The 17013-nt window shown below is 41.1% G+C and overlaps 1 protein-coding gene across 2 annotated transcripts in view; it reads right to left on the reverse strand.

The window, feature by feature from the left end:
- Positions 1 to 14425, reverse strand: part of ERMP1 (endoplasmic reticulum metallopeptidase 1) — a 70289-nt gene extending 55864 nt beyond the window's left edge. Inside the window, exons 1-4 of one of the 2 annotated variants that reach the window (XM_066368101.1) lie at positions 13883 to 14425; positions 11254 to 11555; positions 5863 to 5990; positions 5111 to 5216 (exon numbers count right to left, since the gene is read on the reverse strand). In XM_066368101.1, coding sequence (XP_066224198.1) covers positions 5111 to 5216; positions 5863 to 5990; positions 11254 to 11555; positions 13883 to 14220 — 874 coding nt within the window. In that variant the 5' untranslated portion in view covers positions 14221 to 14425. The remainder of the gene's footprint in view (positions 1 to 5110; positions 5217 to 5862; positions 5991 to 11253; positions 11556 to 13882) is intronic. The other variant, XM_066368100.1, reaches the window with a different exon arrangement.
- Positions 14426 to 17013: the final 2588 nt, after the last annotated feature.

The raw sequence follows: 17013 nt of genomic DNA on the forward strand, positions 1-17013 counted from the left end.
TCATAGACATGACCCCATGGTTGCTGGCTTGAGCCCAAGGTCGATGGCTTGAGCAAGGGGTCACTCGGTCTGCTGTAGCCCCCCCCCCCAACAAGGCACATACGAGAAAGCAGTCAATGAACTAAGGAGACAAAAGAGCTGCAACGAAGAACTGATGCTTGCTCATCTCTCTCCCTTCCTGTCTGTCCCTCTGTCTCTCCGTCACAAAAAAAAAATATATATATATATATACACATACATACATATATATATATATATATATATATATATATATGAAATTTAATAAAGCCTGACTGCTAATGACTCTTAGTTCTCTCTTTGGGATATTGAAAAGATTCTAATGATCAGATGACTGTGCAATCCTGTGAATATCTAAAAACCAGTGTGTTTTATACTTTTTTTTTTTTTAACAGAGACAGAGAGAGAGAGAGAGGGATAGATAGGGACAGACAGACAGGAACGAAGAGAGATGAGAAGCATCAATCATTAGTTTTTCGTTGTGACACCTTAGTTGTTCATTGATTGCTTTCTCAAATATGCCTTGACTATGGGGCTATAGCAGACCAAGTAACCCCTTGCTCAAACCAAATGAGCCCACACTCGAGCTGGAGACCTCGGGGTCTTGAACCTGGGTCCTCGGCATCCCAGTCCGATCCTCTATCGCTCTATCCACTACACCACCGCCCGGTCAGGCCTGTGTGTGTGTGTATGTGCGTGCGTGCATGTGTGTGTGTGTGTGTGTGTGTGTATGTTTTTTACACTTTAAATAGGTAAATGTACAGTATGTGGATTGCATCTCAACAAAGCTGTAATTTTTTTGAAAGAATACATTCTCAAGCAACTTATAAAACAGCAGATAGAACATGATCTATTTTTGAAGGCTCTATTTTATTGATTTTAGAAAGAGAAAAAAAAGGGGGATTTGGAGGAATGGGAAGCATGAATTCATAATAGTTGCTTCTCGTGTGTACCTGCACTAGGCAAGCCCAGGGTTTCGAACCAGCAACCTCAGCATTCCAGGTTGACTCTTTATCTACTGAACCAGCACAAGTCAGGCTGATCCCAGTTTTGTAAGATATACATTATACAAAAAATATATTAATGTGTATGTATAAAAAAAAATCCAGAAGGGCAGACTAAACAGTAACACTGCTTTGTTCTGGGTGGCAGGGCTGCAGGGGCATATGGATATTTTTCACAAGAGATAAAAGAAAATCTGACTCCTTTGCTAATGAGCTTTCTTCTAATCAAGGTTGGTAGTATTTAAACGTTTTTACAAGGAACATATATTACCAGTGTAATATGTTTAAATGTTTAAATAATGGGCAATGCCTGACCAGGCAGTGGTGCAGTGGATAGAGCGTCGGACGGGGATACGGAGGACCCCGAGCTCACCAGCTTAAGCGCGGGCTCATCTGGTTTGAGCAAAGCTCACCAGCTTGAATCCAAGGTCACTGTCTTGAGCAAGGGGGTTACTAGGTCTGCTGAGGCCCCACGGTTAAGGCACATATGAGAAAGCAATCAATAAACAACTAAGGTGTCGCAACAAAAAACTAATGATTGATGCTTCTCATCTCTCTTGGTTCCTGTCTGTCTGTCCCTATCTATCCCTCTCTCTGACTCTCTCTCTGTCTCTGAAATAAATAAAAAATAAATAAATAATGGACAATAACATCTTCAAAAATATTAATCAAGCCTTCTTGCTTCATGATATAAATCACTAGTCTGAAAAATCAAGTCATTCTTTCATGCATTCAAGCGCTTTTTAAAAACTAGGTAGTAATGATTATTTTAGTCACTTAAAACTCCCCAAATGAATGTCTCTCTCTGAAGTGACAATGGAGCACTAGAGAGTACAGATAGTTTTAACCGAGACATTTCCAGTACAGGCCAAGTGCTGCTGCACAGGGAAAAATGGCGTATCAAAGCAGCTAAGGACAGAGCAATCCAGCGCAAACCCTCAAACAGAACTCCAAATCCAGGAGGCCCTTATTCCCTTTTAGTCAAATGTTGAAGCAACAATTACTAGCTTTCTGAAAGCCATTCCCGCAGAAAAGCAAGCCTTTTGTGGCATCTCAAGATGAGAGATACTGAAATGTCAGAAAGCACCTGGCAATTTTTTGGATATGCAATTTAGCCACAGAATAAGCTACCAAACCTAGACAAAAAACACTGCATAAAAACTCAGAGAGCCTGACCAGGCGGTGGCTCAGTGGATAGAGCCTTGGACTGGGATGTGGAGGACCCAAGTTCGAGACCTCGAGGTCGCCAGCTTGAGCGTGGAATCATCTGGTTTGAGCAAAGCTCACCGGCTTCAACCCAAGGTCGCTGGCTTGAGCAAGGGGTTACTCGGTCTGCTGTAGCCCCACGGTCAAGGCACATATGAGAAAGCAATCATTGAACAACTAAGATGTCGCAACAAAAAACTGACGATTGATGCTTCTCATCTCTCTCTCCGTTCCTGCCTGTCTGTCCCTATCTATCCCTCTCTCTGACTCTGTCTCTGTAAAAAAACAAACAAACAAACAAACAAAAAACTCAAAGAAAGGGGGGAAAAAAACATTCTCTCCAAATCTTTTGTAAGATGCCCCTCTAGAAAAAAATTTTGAATTGTGGAAATTTCATTTCAAAATGAGTAAAATGTTTCAATTTTATATATACTGCTAACTAGCAACAAGGCTGTTATTGCATTACTAAAGTGATCATAATGCAATGCAAAAATTTAAATATTGAAAACTGTGACGAGTTTAAGTAAAGCAGTTATGACAGTTGTTTTTAAATTCATGAAGCAATGGAGAGTTCAAACTGGTTTTCCACATTTTGCCCTATCTTCCACTCTATTTACACCCACCATAACTCTATCAGCCAATTCTCACCATCCAGCAGTGAATGTTAGTATAGTTTACATCCTTCCAGATAATGTAATTATATAAAAATGTATACAACTGTAGGATTTTTACATAAAACCATCTACATTTAGTAAAAAGAGCAAAGACTATAAGATAATCAGACTCAAGAAAAGTGAGTACTCAATAAATGTAAACAAAGGAATTCGGCCCTGGCCAGTTTGCTCAGTGGATAGAGCATCAGCTTGGCATGTGTACACCTCAGGTTTGATCACTGGTCAGGGCACACATGAGAAGCAACCATCTGCTTCTCTTTTTCTCCCTCTCCTCTTTTTCTCTTCCCCTCTTGCAGCCAGTGGCTTGACTGGTTCACACGTAGGCCCTGGGCACTGAGGATAGTTTAGTTTGGTTGGACTGACAGCCTCACGCACTAAGGATAGGTTGGTTGATTCGAGCTTCGGCCCCAGACAGGGTTTGCCAAGTGAATCCCAGCGCATACAGGGGTTTATCTCACATCTCCCCTCCTCTCACTTACAAAAAAAAAAAAAAGGGAATTGATTTGTGTCTAGATCTCACTAACCCTAGGTAAATGCGTATGAATCTTTCTGGACTGCACATATGTAAAATAAATTTATATACATATACACATACCCCTAGAATATGTATGCATTAATATACATATATATATATACACAGAAAAAATTCAGGAAAGGTACAGACTCAACTGTAGGACTAGTGTTTCTTTGAGTATAAGAGTACAAGGGGTATGGAGCTGTGATGATAAATTAAAAGCATGGATACAAATGTCATTTAACATATATTAAATACACTTCCTAGAGGGAAAATATACAAAGACACACTCCTGGCCATGTGGAGTCTTGACATTTTCACCAGAGGAAAGATATAGTGCCCTTTTTGCTTATAGAATATTCTCCTGCTTTTTGATCTAGTGGGTATTATATCAAGTGTTTCTCCTATCCTGACTGAAATCCAAGAATTTAAGAGAATGGATAATAGTGTAGCATCTACTTACTCCTACTCAGCTTCTTCTCATTAGTTAGACAAATAGGAAGACTAAGCAGAAAGGTCTGAGAGTTGAAAAGAAAGTACATAAACCCTTGCTTCTGACCTCATGACCTTGAGGTTCTCAAAGGTTTAGCTGAAGTAAAATATATTTATATGTAAATTCTGTTGGGTAAAAGTTTAAATTAAGTTGTATGGAGATTAAAATATATATTAAGATATGGTATTGTTTAGGTTATGAAGATATACTTAGCATATCTTCATAATTTAAACAATATCACGTCTGCAAAGGGTGCTAAAAAACAAGTTCCTGTATCACCTTACTTCTCTTAGCAAACCCATCTCATGCCCCAACACACTCCTCATTTTAAAACTTCTAGCAAATGTCACATCTCTGGCTAAAATACATTATACCCATATTACTAACAGAGTTGAGAATGGCACCTAACTCCCAGTATCAAATTTTAGTATGCCCTGACTAGCTGAGCTTTGAATTCTGCTAAGAATAATGACAACTGATACTTAACTGATAAGTTATCCTTATAAGTTATAATCATATTATCCTTAGAAAAGTTTAATCATGAAACTAAAAATATTTCTGACTGATTAATCACTACTGGATTTTTATGCCATTCAAATTAACTCAAATAAATTTAAATAAACTTAAAGTCTTTTAAATACAGGTAAATTTTCTCATTTTAATTCATGAAGTGACTATAATTTAATACAATTTATATCATAATCACCCATAATGGATAAAAGAACAGTTCACTGGTTTAAATCCTGCTGTGTCATTTACCAACCGTGAAACCTTAAGCAAGTTATAAGTCTTGCCTCAGTTTTCTCATCTGTAAAATATGGGCAAGTGACATATAAATAAAATGCTTTGAACATTTGGTATATAATATGTGCTATACAATTATTAGGTGCTACTAATATTATTTGGTTAAAAATGTTAACAAAGACAAGATAAAACAATCTCATGCTTTAAAAATAATGTTCTCTTCCTTAGAAATTATTACTTATTTTCAAAAACTTTCCACTTTTATAAACACAAGAATTACATTAGAGTATACAATGCAACTTCATTCAAATATAAAATATGATGGGGGGCAAAAGGAGGTTTACAGTTATTCATATAGAAAATAATACCATAAATAATAATACAAGAATAAACTCTATGCTTCTCGTACTCACAACTGTAAATCTACTTTTGCCCCACCCTAAATAGCCTCACATACCTGTTTGGAATACAAGTTCTTTCCCTCCTACACCTGCTGCTTCCAGATTAATAAATGCACGAATCAAGTTGGCCCAGGGGTGTTGAGTAATGAAACCATGACTGGCCTGAATGAGAAAGAAAGAAAACAAATACAGGTTCAATAATCTGAGATTATCAAATCTCTATTTTGCTTACTTTAAAGACAGAATGTCTATGCTGATAAGGGGAAGAACAGGAAAAGAACTCTTTTCAAAGGCAGTATCTAAAGACATGTGTCTGCTTCTCTCCCTATGCATAACGGCTGTGTGCATTTGCTGAGTGGAAAGTCACCATCACAGAAGGCACAGCACTGATTTTCATGAGTAGTGCCAAACAACATTCCCAGTATTGTGAGGCTGCACAAAAGAACAAAAAAACAAAAACAAACAAATAAACAACACGAAAAAGAACGATCCACATGGTTGGGTATTCATGCTGTGTGCCAGTCTCAAAACATCTCTGAAACTCCAGAGTCAAAGAAAACCTGAGGTGAATAATCATGTCATTATAAAGCCCTTCTATGAATCAAACACTGACAAGATGGCCTATTCTAAGTTGAGTTTGCAAATGTTGAACATGTGTATACAAAAGGCTGCAGAATTTTTAAAGTACTGCCAAATACAGTATTTCTTTTGTATGTTTTTACGATATTATTCAAATAAATAATCAAAATGTATAAGTTACCATCATTTTTATTATTCAAGCCTAGTATTTAAAACAGTAAAATCTCACCTGCAAAACATTTTCCTCAGCACCATTAAAGAGAAATATGACAGCATGATTTAAGGCTTCTGAAGATATTGACAAGACACGAAGGACTTCCAGCATCACTGAACAGCTAACTGCATCATCACTGGCACCTTTAAATCAGAAAAACAGATTTGCTCCTCAGATTTTAAAATCTTTACAGTATAAACCATCATACTCATAACGCTGAAGTCTACTTCAAAATAATTAAAATTTGCAGGGGTGGAAGTACAAAAACAAGATCGGACTATCGAAGCTGGTAATAGGTACACTCAGGTTCATTAAACAATCCTTTGTTTTTGGATATATTGTAAATTTTCCATAATAAAAAGTGTAATCAAAGTAAACAGGCACAGTAATGACCCAGACTACAGCATTTTGGGGTTTACATACTGGGAGGCAGGGCGCTACAGAGTTTAGCATGGGCTTTATTATTATTTTTTTACAGAAACAGAAAGAGGGTCAGAGGGATAGACAGACAGGAATGGAGACAGATGAGAAGCATCAATCATTAGTTTTTCGTTGCGCGTTGCGACTTCTTAATTGTTCATTGATTGCTTTCTCATATGTGCCTTGACTGTGGGCCTTCAGCAGACTGAGTAACCCCTTGCTGGAGCCAGCGACCCTGGGTCCAAGCTGGTGAGCTTTTGCTCAAGCCAGATGAGCCCGCGCTCAAGCTGGCGACCTCGGGGTCTCAAACCTAGGTCCTTCCACATCCCAGTCCAACGCTCAATCCACTGCGCCACCGCCTGGTCAGGCTTAGCATGGGCTTTAGAGTAAGAAAGACTTGGTAATAAATTCTAGTTCTGTCATTTACCCTACCACTTCCTAGTCTACAGAGCAGGCTAACGATATCTACCTCAAAGGTGTGTTGTGAGGATTACAAAATAATGTGGTCTGTATTTAATGTTAGTTGTTCCTTCTCTTTGCAAAGTTGAGGAAGGCTCTGTAGGTGGCTAAAATACTTGTTTTGGTGTTGTTAAATTCCAGACTCCAGCCTGACCTGTGGTGGCACAGTGGATAAAGCATCGACCTGGGAACACTGAGGTCGCTGGTTCAAAACCCTGGGCTTGCCTGGTCAAGGCACATATGGGAGTTGATGCTTCCTGCTCCTCCCCCCTTTCTCTCTCTCTCCTCTCTAAAATGAATAAATAATAAATAAATAAATAAATTTGAAAAAAAAAAATTCCAGACTCCAGGCCTGACCTGTGGTGGCACAGTGGATAAAGCGTCGACCTGGAAATGCTAAGGTCACCAGTTCGAAACCCTGGGCTTGCCTGGTCAAGGCACATATGGGAGTTGATGCTTCCAGCTCCTCCCCCCTTCTCTCTCTCTGTCTCTGTCTCTCCCTCTCCTCTCTAAAATGAATAAATAAAATATAAAATTAAAAAAAAAAATTCCAGACTCCATTCCTACTCAAGAAGAAAATCCTTATTACTTATTACTTGTCTGAGCAGTGATTACTGGATTGTATTTTACCAAGTGAAACTAAGCAGTAACTAACTCCTATCAACAAGACAGAAGCATATGTAGCAACCAGTAAAAAGTGCCACCTTCCAGGAACCAAATGAAATTAATGGGTTTTTAACTTTGAGACTGTGAATTACTTTAAAATAAAAATAAAACCATAAAATTTTTTTTCAAAGAAAAAGGGAAATTAAGAGACATATCTATAAAGGGTTGATTAAAAAGTTAAACTATCTATTTATCTTCCTTTATTTTAATGGTTCTGTTGTTTGAGGAAAGAACTGTAGAGGCTCAAATATCTTTAAGAAAGTGAAGGAAAGTTAGAGAACAGTATCTATAAGGGCTGGGTGGTTAACCAACATCTCTTTCCATTTAGAATTAACCTGAAATTGAAGCCACTCCTAAAATAACTCAATATCTCTTCTACCAACAACCTGGAACCAAGCAGCAAACCCAAGAAGACATTTAAGTCCTTTCTGTGGGTAACATTACTTCTAATTGGTATTAGGCCCAAAGGTCCACATATGTTATTGAGACAAACTTTAAAAAAATACCCATATTTCATTAGTTCATCCACTGAAAGGATTTATGTAAGTTTATTTTATGTGTATTTTTAAACTATTTTTAACAATTTATTATTGACAGAAATGTCCTTGGGATTACTGGTAAAGGTAATCTCATAAAATTTTAATTTAAAATGAGTTCCAATGACCCATAAAAATGCCATCCTTTCATTATTAGACTCCATATATAGGATTTGTAACATTTGGCACTGTATTTCTGATACCTATATACACATCTTTCTTATTTAATGCTCTTAAATAACCATGGTGTCAATCTGTCCCTTCTGAGAATATAAGAATCACAGTACTGCCTGACAAGGCGGTGGCGCAGTGGATAGAGCGTCAGACTGAGATGCCAAAGACCCAAGTTCGAGAACCCGAGGTCGCCAGCTTGAGCGCAGGCTCATCTGGTTTGAGCAAAAGCTCACCAGCTTGGACCCAAGGTCGCTGACTAGAGCAAGGGGTTACTTGGTCTGCTGAAGGCCCGTCATCAAGGCACATATGAGAAAGCAATCAATGAACAACTAAGGTATCACAACAAAAAACTGATGATTGATGCTTCTCATCTCTCTCCGTCCCTGTCTATCCCTCTCTCTGACTCTCTCTCAGTCTCTGAAAAAAAAAAAAAAAAAAGAATCACAATACTGGCATAGGGTAAAATTTATTTTATTACTGCTTTGAAAGAGGCACAAAAGACCACTGGTTTCCCTAGCACACGCAAAGATATTTCTGACTTTATAAAAACAAATGGGTATGGGCCCTGGCCGGTTGGCTCAGTGGTAGAGCGTCAGCCTGGCGTGCAAGGGGTCCCGGGTTCGATTCCCGGCCAGGGCACACAGGAGAAGTGCCCATCTGCTTCTCCACCCCTCCCCCTCTCCTTCCTCTCTGTCTCTCTCTTCCCCTCCCGCAGCCAAGGCTCCACTGGAGCAAAGATGGCCCAGGCGCTGGGGATGGCTCCTTGGCCTCTGCCCCAGGCGCTGGAGTGGCTCTGGTCACAACAGAGCGACGCCCCGGAGGGGCAGAGCATCGCCCCCTGGTGGGCAGAGCGTCGCCCCCTGGTGGGCGTGCCGGGTGGATCCCGGTCGGGCGCATGCGGGAGTCTGTCTGACTGTCTCTCCCCGTTTCCAGCTTCGGAAAAATACAAAAAAAAACCCAAAAAAACAAATGGGTATGTACTGCGTTTTTTTAACATCTTGAAAAAATATTTAATAGAAACAAGAGTTTTACAACAACAAACATGTCATTGGGATACTGTGCCAATATGGAAGTCAGGAATGTCATTTTCTTCTCATGCTACAAATGTATGTGAATCTCTCCTACCCTAAACAATTCACACTACTGACAGTCAATAACTCATCTTTTTTCATCAGATCATTCTGTACTCCATGTGCTCAATACACTGTTTTGTTGAAAACTCAAGTTGTTGTTTTTTTCCCCCAAATCTAGTTGCTTTTATCTTGTTCTATTCTTGGAAATATTTGAGTTTTTAAAAATCATGTAACATTCTAAATGCAATTGGCAAACTCTCACATTAAAGATGTCATAGGATGAATCATTTTATCAAGCAATTAAATTTTATATTTTTAAAACTCTCTCATATTGGGCCTGCTGTAAATTCAAAAAATTTGAAAATATTAAGTGACAATTACTAGGGGGGAAAAAAAGGACATTATTTCATGCCAGGCACTATTTTCTATTTTCTAAGCAATGCCAATAGGAAAGTACTATTATCTCCATTTTACAGATCAGAAACTGAGGAAAGAAGAGGTTAAGTAGATTGCCAAAGGGAGCATTAACTTCCTTTCAAATGTAGCTGAAAGTGACTGGCCTGAAAGCCCCATCTGGTCCCACCTCTGTCTCTGCTCAGTAGTGATCAGCTAAGTTCACTTCTGTGTCAAATGAGGGTGTTGAACCAGATTCCTTCTCAGGCCTTGTCTACCTTTAACATGCTATGATTCCACTGTAAAATACTATAATTTTTCTATTCTTCCCTACTTACAATCTCTTTAATAACTACTGAAAACATTTTTCTGATCAATCTTTTTTTTTTTTTTTTCAGAGACAGAGCGAGAGTCAGAGAGAGGGATAGATAGGGACAGACAGGAACCGAGAGAGATGAGAAGCATCAATCATCAGTTTTTCATTGGGACTCCTTAGTTGTTCATTAATTGCTTTCTCATATGTGCCTTGACCATGGGCCTTCAGCAGACCAAGTAACCCCTTGCTCAAGCCAGCGACCTTGGATTCAAACTGATGAGCTTTTTGCTCACACCAGATGAGCCTGTGCTCAAGCTGGGGACACCTCGGGGTCTCGAACCTGAGTCTTCCACATCCCAGTTCGACGCTCTATCCACTGCACCACCGCCTGGTCAAGCAATCTTATTTTTTTTTAATGAAAGTTCAATTCAGGAGATTCTCACTCATTCAAAAATATTTCTGTCTGGCACTGTCCTGACAAAACATCAAGTACTGTATTCTATTTTGACAAGGTATTTTCAGAGGAAGATTTATGGATTAATGAGGTATTCTAACAGTATGGCATCCCAGTGGGCCAAAATTCTCACTTTATAGGTAGGTCAACAGAAACTGCTAGGAAAGATGTCCTCCAAATCCTGTGTCCTATGAAGGCAAGGACTATTCCTTTATCACATATCCCCAAAGCCTAGTATAACACCTAGCTAAGTAACACTTGAAGAGACAGAACTTGACTCAGAGACACATACTGCTAACACTGATAAAGCTGCTTTAGTCTAACAGCAACATTTCATGCCCCGTCACTGGGCTGCTGGCACCATTGTTTAAAAAATAAAGCACTTAAGAATAGTGAGGGGTTAGATCTTAAACCAAATGATACTTTTCTAATTATCCTGCCTACCATCACAAACAAGGTCTAAGAAAATGGTGTCCCACAAATGCCCAAGTAGCTTGGCATTAATAAGCTTTCTGGGCTGTGACAGCTTCAAGATAATTAAAAAACAAGTACAGCCTGACCAGGCGGTGGCGCAGTGGATAGAGCGTCGGACTGGGATGCAGATGACCCAGGTTCAAGACCCCAAGGTCGCCAGCTTGAGCATGGGCTCATCTGGTTTGAGCAAAAAGCTCACCAGCTTGGACCCAAGGTCGCTGGCTCCAGCAAGGGGTTACTCAGTCTGCTGAAGGCCCACGGTCAAGGCACATATGAGAAAGCAATCAATGAACAACTAAGGAGTCGCAATGTTCAACGAAAAACTAATGCTTGATGCTTCTCAACTCTCCGTTCCTGTCTGTCTGTCCCTGTCTATCCCTTTCTCTGACTCTCTCTCTGTCTCTGTAAAAAAAAAACAAAAAAAAAAACACAAGTACATACCCGGTGAGTTTGCCACTGAGTCAAAATGACAGTTAGCCAGAACAGCATGCTGGGCTCCATCTCTGGGTTCCAGCTTTACCACAACATTGGTGATATTATCATAGTAGCTTGTAAAACCTCCCAAAAAGTCAATGCTGAAGGAGCCTGTGGGCCGTTGTACATCTACTGAAATCTTGTGAAGGCTGTTGCTTTGAACTTCAATCAGTTTAATCTGTTCCAAAAGATAATTCACTGTCAGAATTTCATTTTCTGGACTTCCTGTAGTCCTGGGGCCAAAGGATGTTATATGTTCAAGATAATCCCTGGAACACATCAAAAGAATGATGATTAACACTTAGCACAGAACTTTTTCTCTAGAATTTCTCTCACCCCAAAAAACAAGTTCTTTGGCTTCTCACACAAAAAATAGTTGCCCCTTTTTGGGGAACACTTGATTAAGTATATGATTGTCTTTTTTTTTTAATTCTACTGGATTTTTTTAAGACTTAATTTACTCATTTTAAAGAGAGAGAAGGGAAGAGAGAGCAGAAAGCATTCACTCTCACATGTGCCTTGGCCAGGCAAGCCCAGTGTTTCGAACCAGCAACCTCAGAGTTCCAGGTTGACATTTTATTCACTGTGCTACCATAGGTCAGGCAGTATATATGATTGTCTAACCAGTATGCTGCACACTTGAAACTAATCCAAAATAATACTTGAATGTAGACTATTAACTGAAAAATAAAAATTAAATTAAAAAAAATTTAAAGTGTTTAGGCTGCCCTTCATCATTTCAGGGAACCTGTGAAAAATCACTTGTAAAGTTCTATCAGTTCATTTTGTCTCCCATGAGTCCATCCCTTCAGTTTTCTCTACCCAGTCCCAAATTTCCTCATCCTCATGAAAAGACTATAGACCAGCAGTTCTCAACCTGTGGGTCGCGACCCCGGCGGGGGTCGAACGACCAAAACACAGGGGTCGCCTAAAGCCATTGGAAAATACATATTTATTATACAATACATTTTTAAATAAAATATGTATTTCCGATTGGAAAATACATATTTATTATACAATACATTTTTAAATAAAATATGTATTTCCGATTGGAAAATACATATTTATTATACAATACATTTTTAAATAAAATATGTATTTCCGATGGCTTTAGGCGACCCCTGTGTTTTGGTCGTTCGACCCCCGCCGGGGTCGCGACCCACAGGTTGAGAATGGCTGCTATAGACTATTCAAAATGTATAAAATATGTATTTCCGATGGCTTTAGGCGACCCCTGTGTTTTGGTTGTTCGACCCCCGTCGGGGTCGCGACCCACAGGTTGAGAAGGGCTGCTATAGACTATTCAAAATGTATAAATGCTAAAGACTAGACAGCACAAAATGCAAGTGCACTGTGCCACCTCTGGAGGGTTACTGATTCCGGTTTACTGAAAGCAATGAGCTAAGAATGAAGTCAAGAGGTTAAATAAACAAAAACTTCTTCATTGTAAAGAATGGATTCAGTCCTCCTTGAGTGCACACAAGACCTAGCAACTTCAATTCAGGCCAAAAGCAACACTACCCCTAAAAAAATAAAATGTTTTTGTCTTTCACCACACTCCAAGTGAGTAAATAGGAGGATGGGGGAGGTGTGTTCCATAAAGCCCTTAATAAAATAAGCTTCCAGCACACTGTATTCAACAGAAAAAGTTTTGAAATCACAGTGGCTGTTGAAAACTACTACCTTATGATTTTGAACTTCGACACATTTGTTACAATACCTTTGATTTAATCACCTAGCACACTTAATGGTGTCTTTTTAAATTGTTTTTCCATCATAATCTCTATTTATTTTTAATCGAATTTATTGGGGTGACAATGGTTAATAAAATTATATAGGTTTCAGGTATACCATTCTATAATAATACATCGTGTGTTCACCACCCCAAGTCATGTCTCCTGCCATCACCATTTATCGTCCCTTTACCCTCTTCTATTTCCCCCTACCCACTTTTCCTTTTGGAATCACCACATTTTTGTCTGTGTTTATGACGATATTTTTGTTTTTAGTTACAAAAAAAAAAGTTAAACCTTATATACCAGAAGCCCAAGGATAACCTCCAGAAATCTGAGAACTTCTGAAATTATATTTTTTAGTGCGGTCTTCCAGGTTGGACCTCCACAGCTTTCACGCGTGAGGACTGTGACCTTCAAAGTTAAACCACTTCATAAGCCCCTTCTGACTCCTCCTCGGGAACTGAATTTACAAAACTGCCTAGATACACAATTTCACGCCCCTTCATTTCACTGGGAAAGAAAGGGGTAGTAAAAAGTGGAAGCTGCTCCAGAAGATGAGGGACGACTAAACAACCATTTGCAAGTGGGGCAGAAAGGTGGCGGAAACGGAGGCACAGTCCCCCCGGCATCCTCCACCAGCTTAACAGAGGGCAGTGTAAGCCCCGCTTTCTGTACATCGGGACTCCAGAAGAGCGGCGCGCGAGGCCACCCTACCCCATGGGGAGCCAGGTGGAACCAGGCGGAGCCCGCGAGCCTGAGCGGTCCCGCAGGGGCGGATGCACACAGGTGCGGTGCCCAGGCTATGGCAGAGGACGCAGGGAACCCAAGGGACGCGCGGGCAGGGCGGGAGCGGCCAGTACCTGGCTTGGCGCGCATCGAACTCCCGGTGGTGCCCAGCGGCTCCACGCAGCACGAGCTGCTGCAGCGACAGCTGCACCAGCGCCCGCAGCGCGAGCAGGTAGAGCGCTAGCCCCAGCGCAGCGCGCGCCTCAGACAGTCCGGTCCACGCAGCACCGCCCGCGCCTCCGCTACCCGCCGCGCTCCGCTTCCGCGTCCTCGCGCTATCGCCGCACGCGTCGGTCCTGAGCTCCAGCGTAGGGGCTTCGCTATGTGGTTGCGCCGAAGCTGCCGAGCCGACCCGCCGTTCCCCTCCAACGCGATACCGCCTCACGGCCGCCGACTCGGAACCCCACTCCATTGCCACGAGCCTCAGACGCCAGCCCAACCGCCCTAGCCCGCGACAGCCCCAGGAGCAACCGCGGCCGCAGGAGCGCCTCCTAGTGATCGGACGGAAACTGCAGAGGGCCAAACTTGTTCTGATTGGCCCGTCTGGCGGCGCGGAGACCCAGTCTCTTTGGGCAGCTCGTCGGTGGGTGCAGCGGAAGGGCGGGCCCAGGCTGGCCGTGAAGGGTGTGTCTCCTCCCGTAGGACTTCCTTGCCGGGTGTGGGACACAGATTTCCAAACGGGAAGATACTCAGAAACCTAGAAACGTGAGAAAAGTGAGCGATAGCCTTTAAACGAATGCACATGGTGCACCAGGCAGATGAAGGCGGCAATGGCCCAGCTTTTCTAAGGAACGTTCGAGTAGGCTCTTAAAATTAAAAAAATAAAGACTGCGCAAAGGATGCCCCGACTCAAGCTTCCACATAAACTAATCACAGATCTTAACTGTGCGACGTAACCAGCACTATCATTGCCTCCATTAACAGCTAAAGAAAAATAATAGCTCTTTAATATTGAGTATCTGCCGCAAGCCAAGCACTGTACTAAGTGATTTAATACAGTAACACATTTGAGTCTCATAAGAAGCCTGAAAGGGAAATATTTTTATTCCCATAATAGCTGAGAAACTTACAAGTAACAGCTGAAGAACTTTCTAAATCAGTGTGCCCTTCCAAACAGCATTCCATTCAGCTACTGAATATGGCACTCAGAAAAGCGACCATCTAGTATTTTTCCTACCTGGAGATGCCGGGAGCCTCTCTGCTTCAATGTTCTGTGTCTGCAGCATGGACTTGCAACAGCACCATGGCCATGAACTGAGAGACCAACTGGAAAGGTGCACTACCCGACCTGTCTGCCCTACTTGTCAGCTCCAGCCCACCTGACACCGGGGTGCTCCTTATTCTCAGCGATCCAGCTGGCCTCTATCAAAGTCCTTCTTGCTCATCATCTTTCCTTCTCCAATAGGATCTTCACTGCTGACTTGCCTGGAATGTTCTCCCCTCCCCTCATTGCCTAGTTAACTCCTATTTAATTTTCATATGTCAATTTAAGTGTACCTCCTCAAGCAAGAATCTCCTAATCTAATGAAGCCAGTTTCCTCTATGTGTAGTACGTATCTCATAGCATCATTTAAGAATGTAATTAATGTTTTTCTCATTAGATAGTAAGCTCCATGAAGGCAAGAATCATGGCTGGCTTTGTTCACCATTTTAATACCTCTTAACACAAAGCATAACATGTAGTATGTAGTCAATAAATACTTCCTGACAGTGAATAAATGAAAACATAACAGTTTTACAGCAGCAGCATGAATTTAGTTCATAAGATCCTTTTTAGTTTGTTAAATACATAAAACCAAAGACAGCCTGACCAGGCGGTGGCGCAGTGGATAGAGTGTCAGACTGGGATGTGGAAGGACCCAAATTTGAGACCCGAAGGTCGCCAGCTTGAGCGCGGGCTCATCTGGTTTGAGCAAAAACTCACCAGCTTGGACCCAAGGTCTCTGGTTCGAGTAAGGGGTTACTCAGTCTGCTGAAGGCCCGCGGTCAAGGCACATATGAGAAAGCAATCAATGAACAACTAAGGTGCTGCAACAAAGAGTTGATGCTTCTCATCTCTCTCCCTTCCTCTCTGTCTGTCCCTATCTGTCCCTCTCTCTGTCTCTCTGTCTCTGTCACACATACACACACAAAAAAAAAATATCAAAGGAGGTACCACACCAAGATTTAAGAAGAAAACCCAGACCAGTTGTAAAAGACAGAAGCAGATGTCCAAAACTGACAGAGCACATCAAAGATTGAGAAATCAAGAATGAAGATTCCTAACGGGTGAAAAAAAAAATCTTGGGCTAATATTGTAGATAGGTACTGTTGCCTACAGCTAGGTTTTATATGCTTATTGAAATGGTAGGAAGATGGGCTAACTTTGTTTAAAGGGCCAGAAATGAAGGCTCATGACCAGGTTCGGGATCACCATTTGGTTGGTTTTGGGGTTGTTATTTTGGATTTTGTTTTTGTTTTTAATTTATATCCCTTCATACTGAAGCTGAAGCTTCCTAACAGCTCTGTGATGGAACATTGGGGAGCTAGCGACAATGGTGAGCTACAAGGAACGTCCCTCAGTAAGCCAGGCAGCCTGGAAACAAGCAGTGCCGGCAGACAGGGTTATTCTAACAGGTTCTTAGGCCAGATCTGTAAATCTCCTTTTTCTTCCGAGCGTTTCTACCCCCATAAGCCTAGGGAGAGCTTGATGATGCCCCACCATGACCTCCCTTTCAGTCTCAGGTTGATCCCTTCTGCTCCCTCGTTCCCTGTAGCTGGTGGCCCCATAGGAGATAGAAAACTAGCCCAGCTACATTACAAGCAGAAACCACCATGTCAGGTGACACTTTTCCATGGCCAGTTAGAAAGGAGATTCTCTGAATTTTTAAATAAACTGTATCTAGCTTAAAAAGGCCTTTTGGAAACAAATGGGGTGTAGAATGTTAGCTCTTTAGAGGAAAGAAAATCAAATTAAAACCTCACACCATATTAAATACGAAAAAGAATAAAGCAGAATTCAGAATTAAACAATTTTTTAACTGGTAAGAAATAGGTAAATATAATTAAATAATTATATATAATTAAGACTCAAAATGGACAAGTACACTAATAAAAAAAAAGTGGAAGAAACCATAAAGGGAAAAATCATATGTTGACTACAGAAAATTGAAAACTATTTTTTTAAGCAACAGAGACAGAGAGAGGGACAGACAGACAGGAAGGG

Source organism: Saccopteryx leptura, chromosome 2 (genome assembly GCF_036850995.1).
Source record: "Saccopteryx leptura isolate mSacLep1 chromosome 2, mSacLep1_pri_phased_curated, whole genome shotgun sequence".
Taxonomy (NCBI): domain Eukaryota; kingdom Metazoa; phylum Chordata; class Mammalia; order Chiroptera; family Emballonuridae; genus Saccopteryx; species Saccopteryx leptura.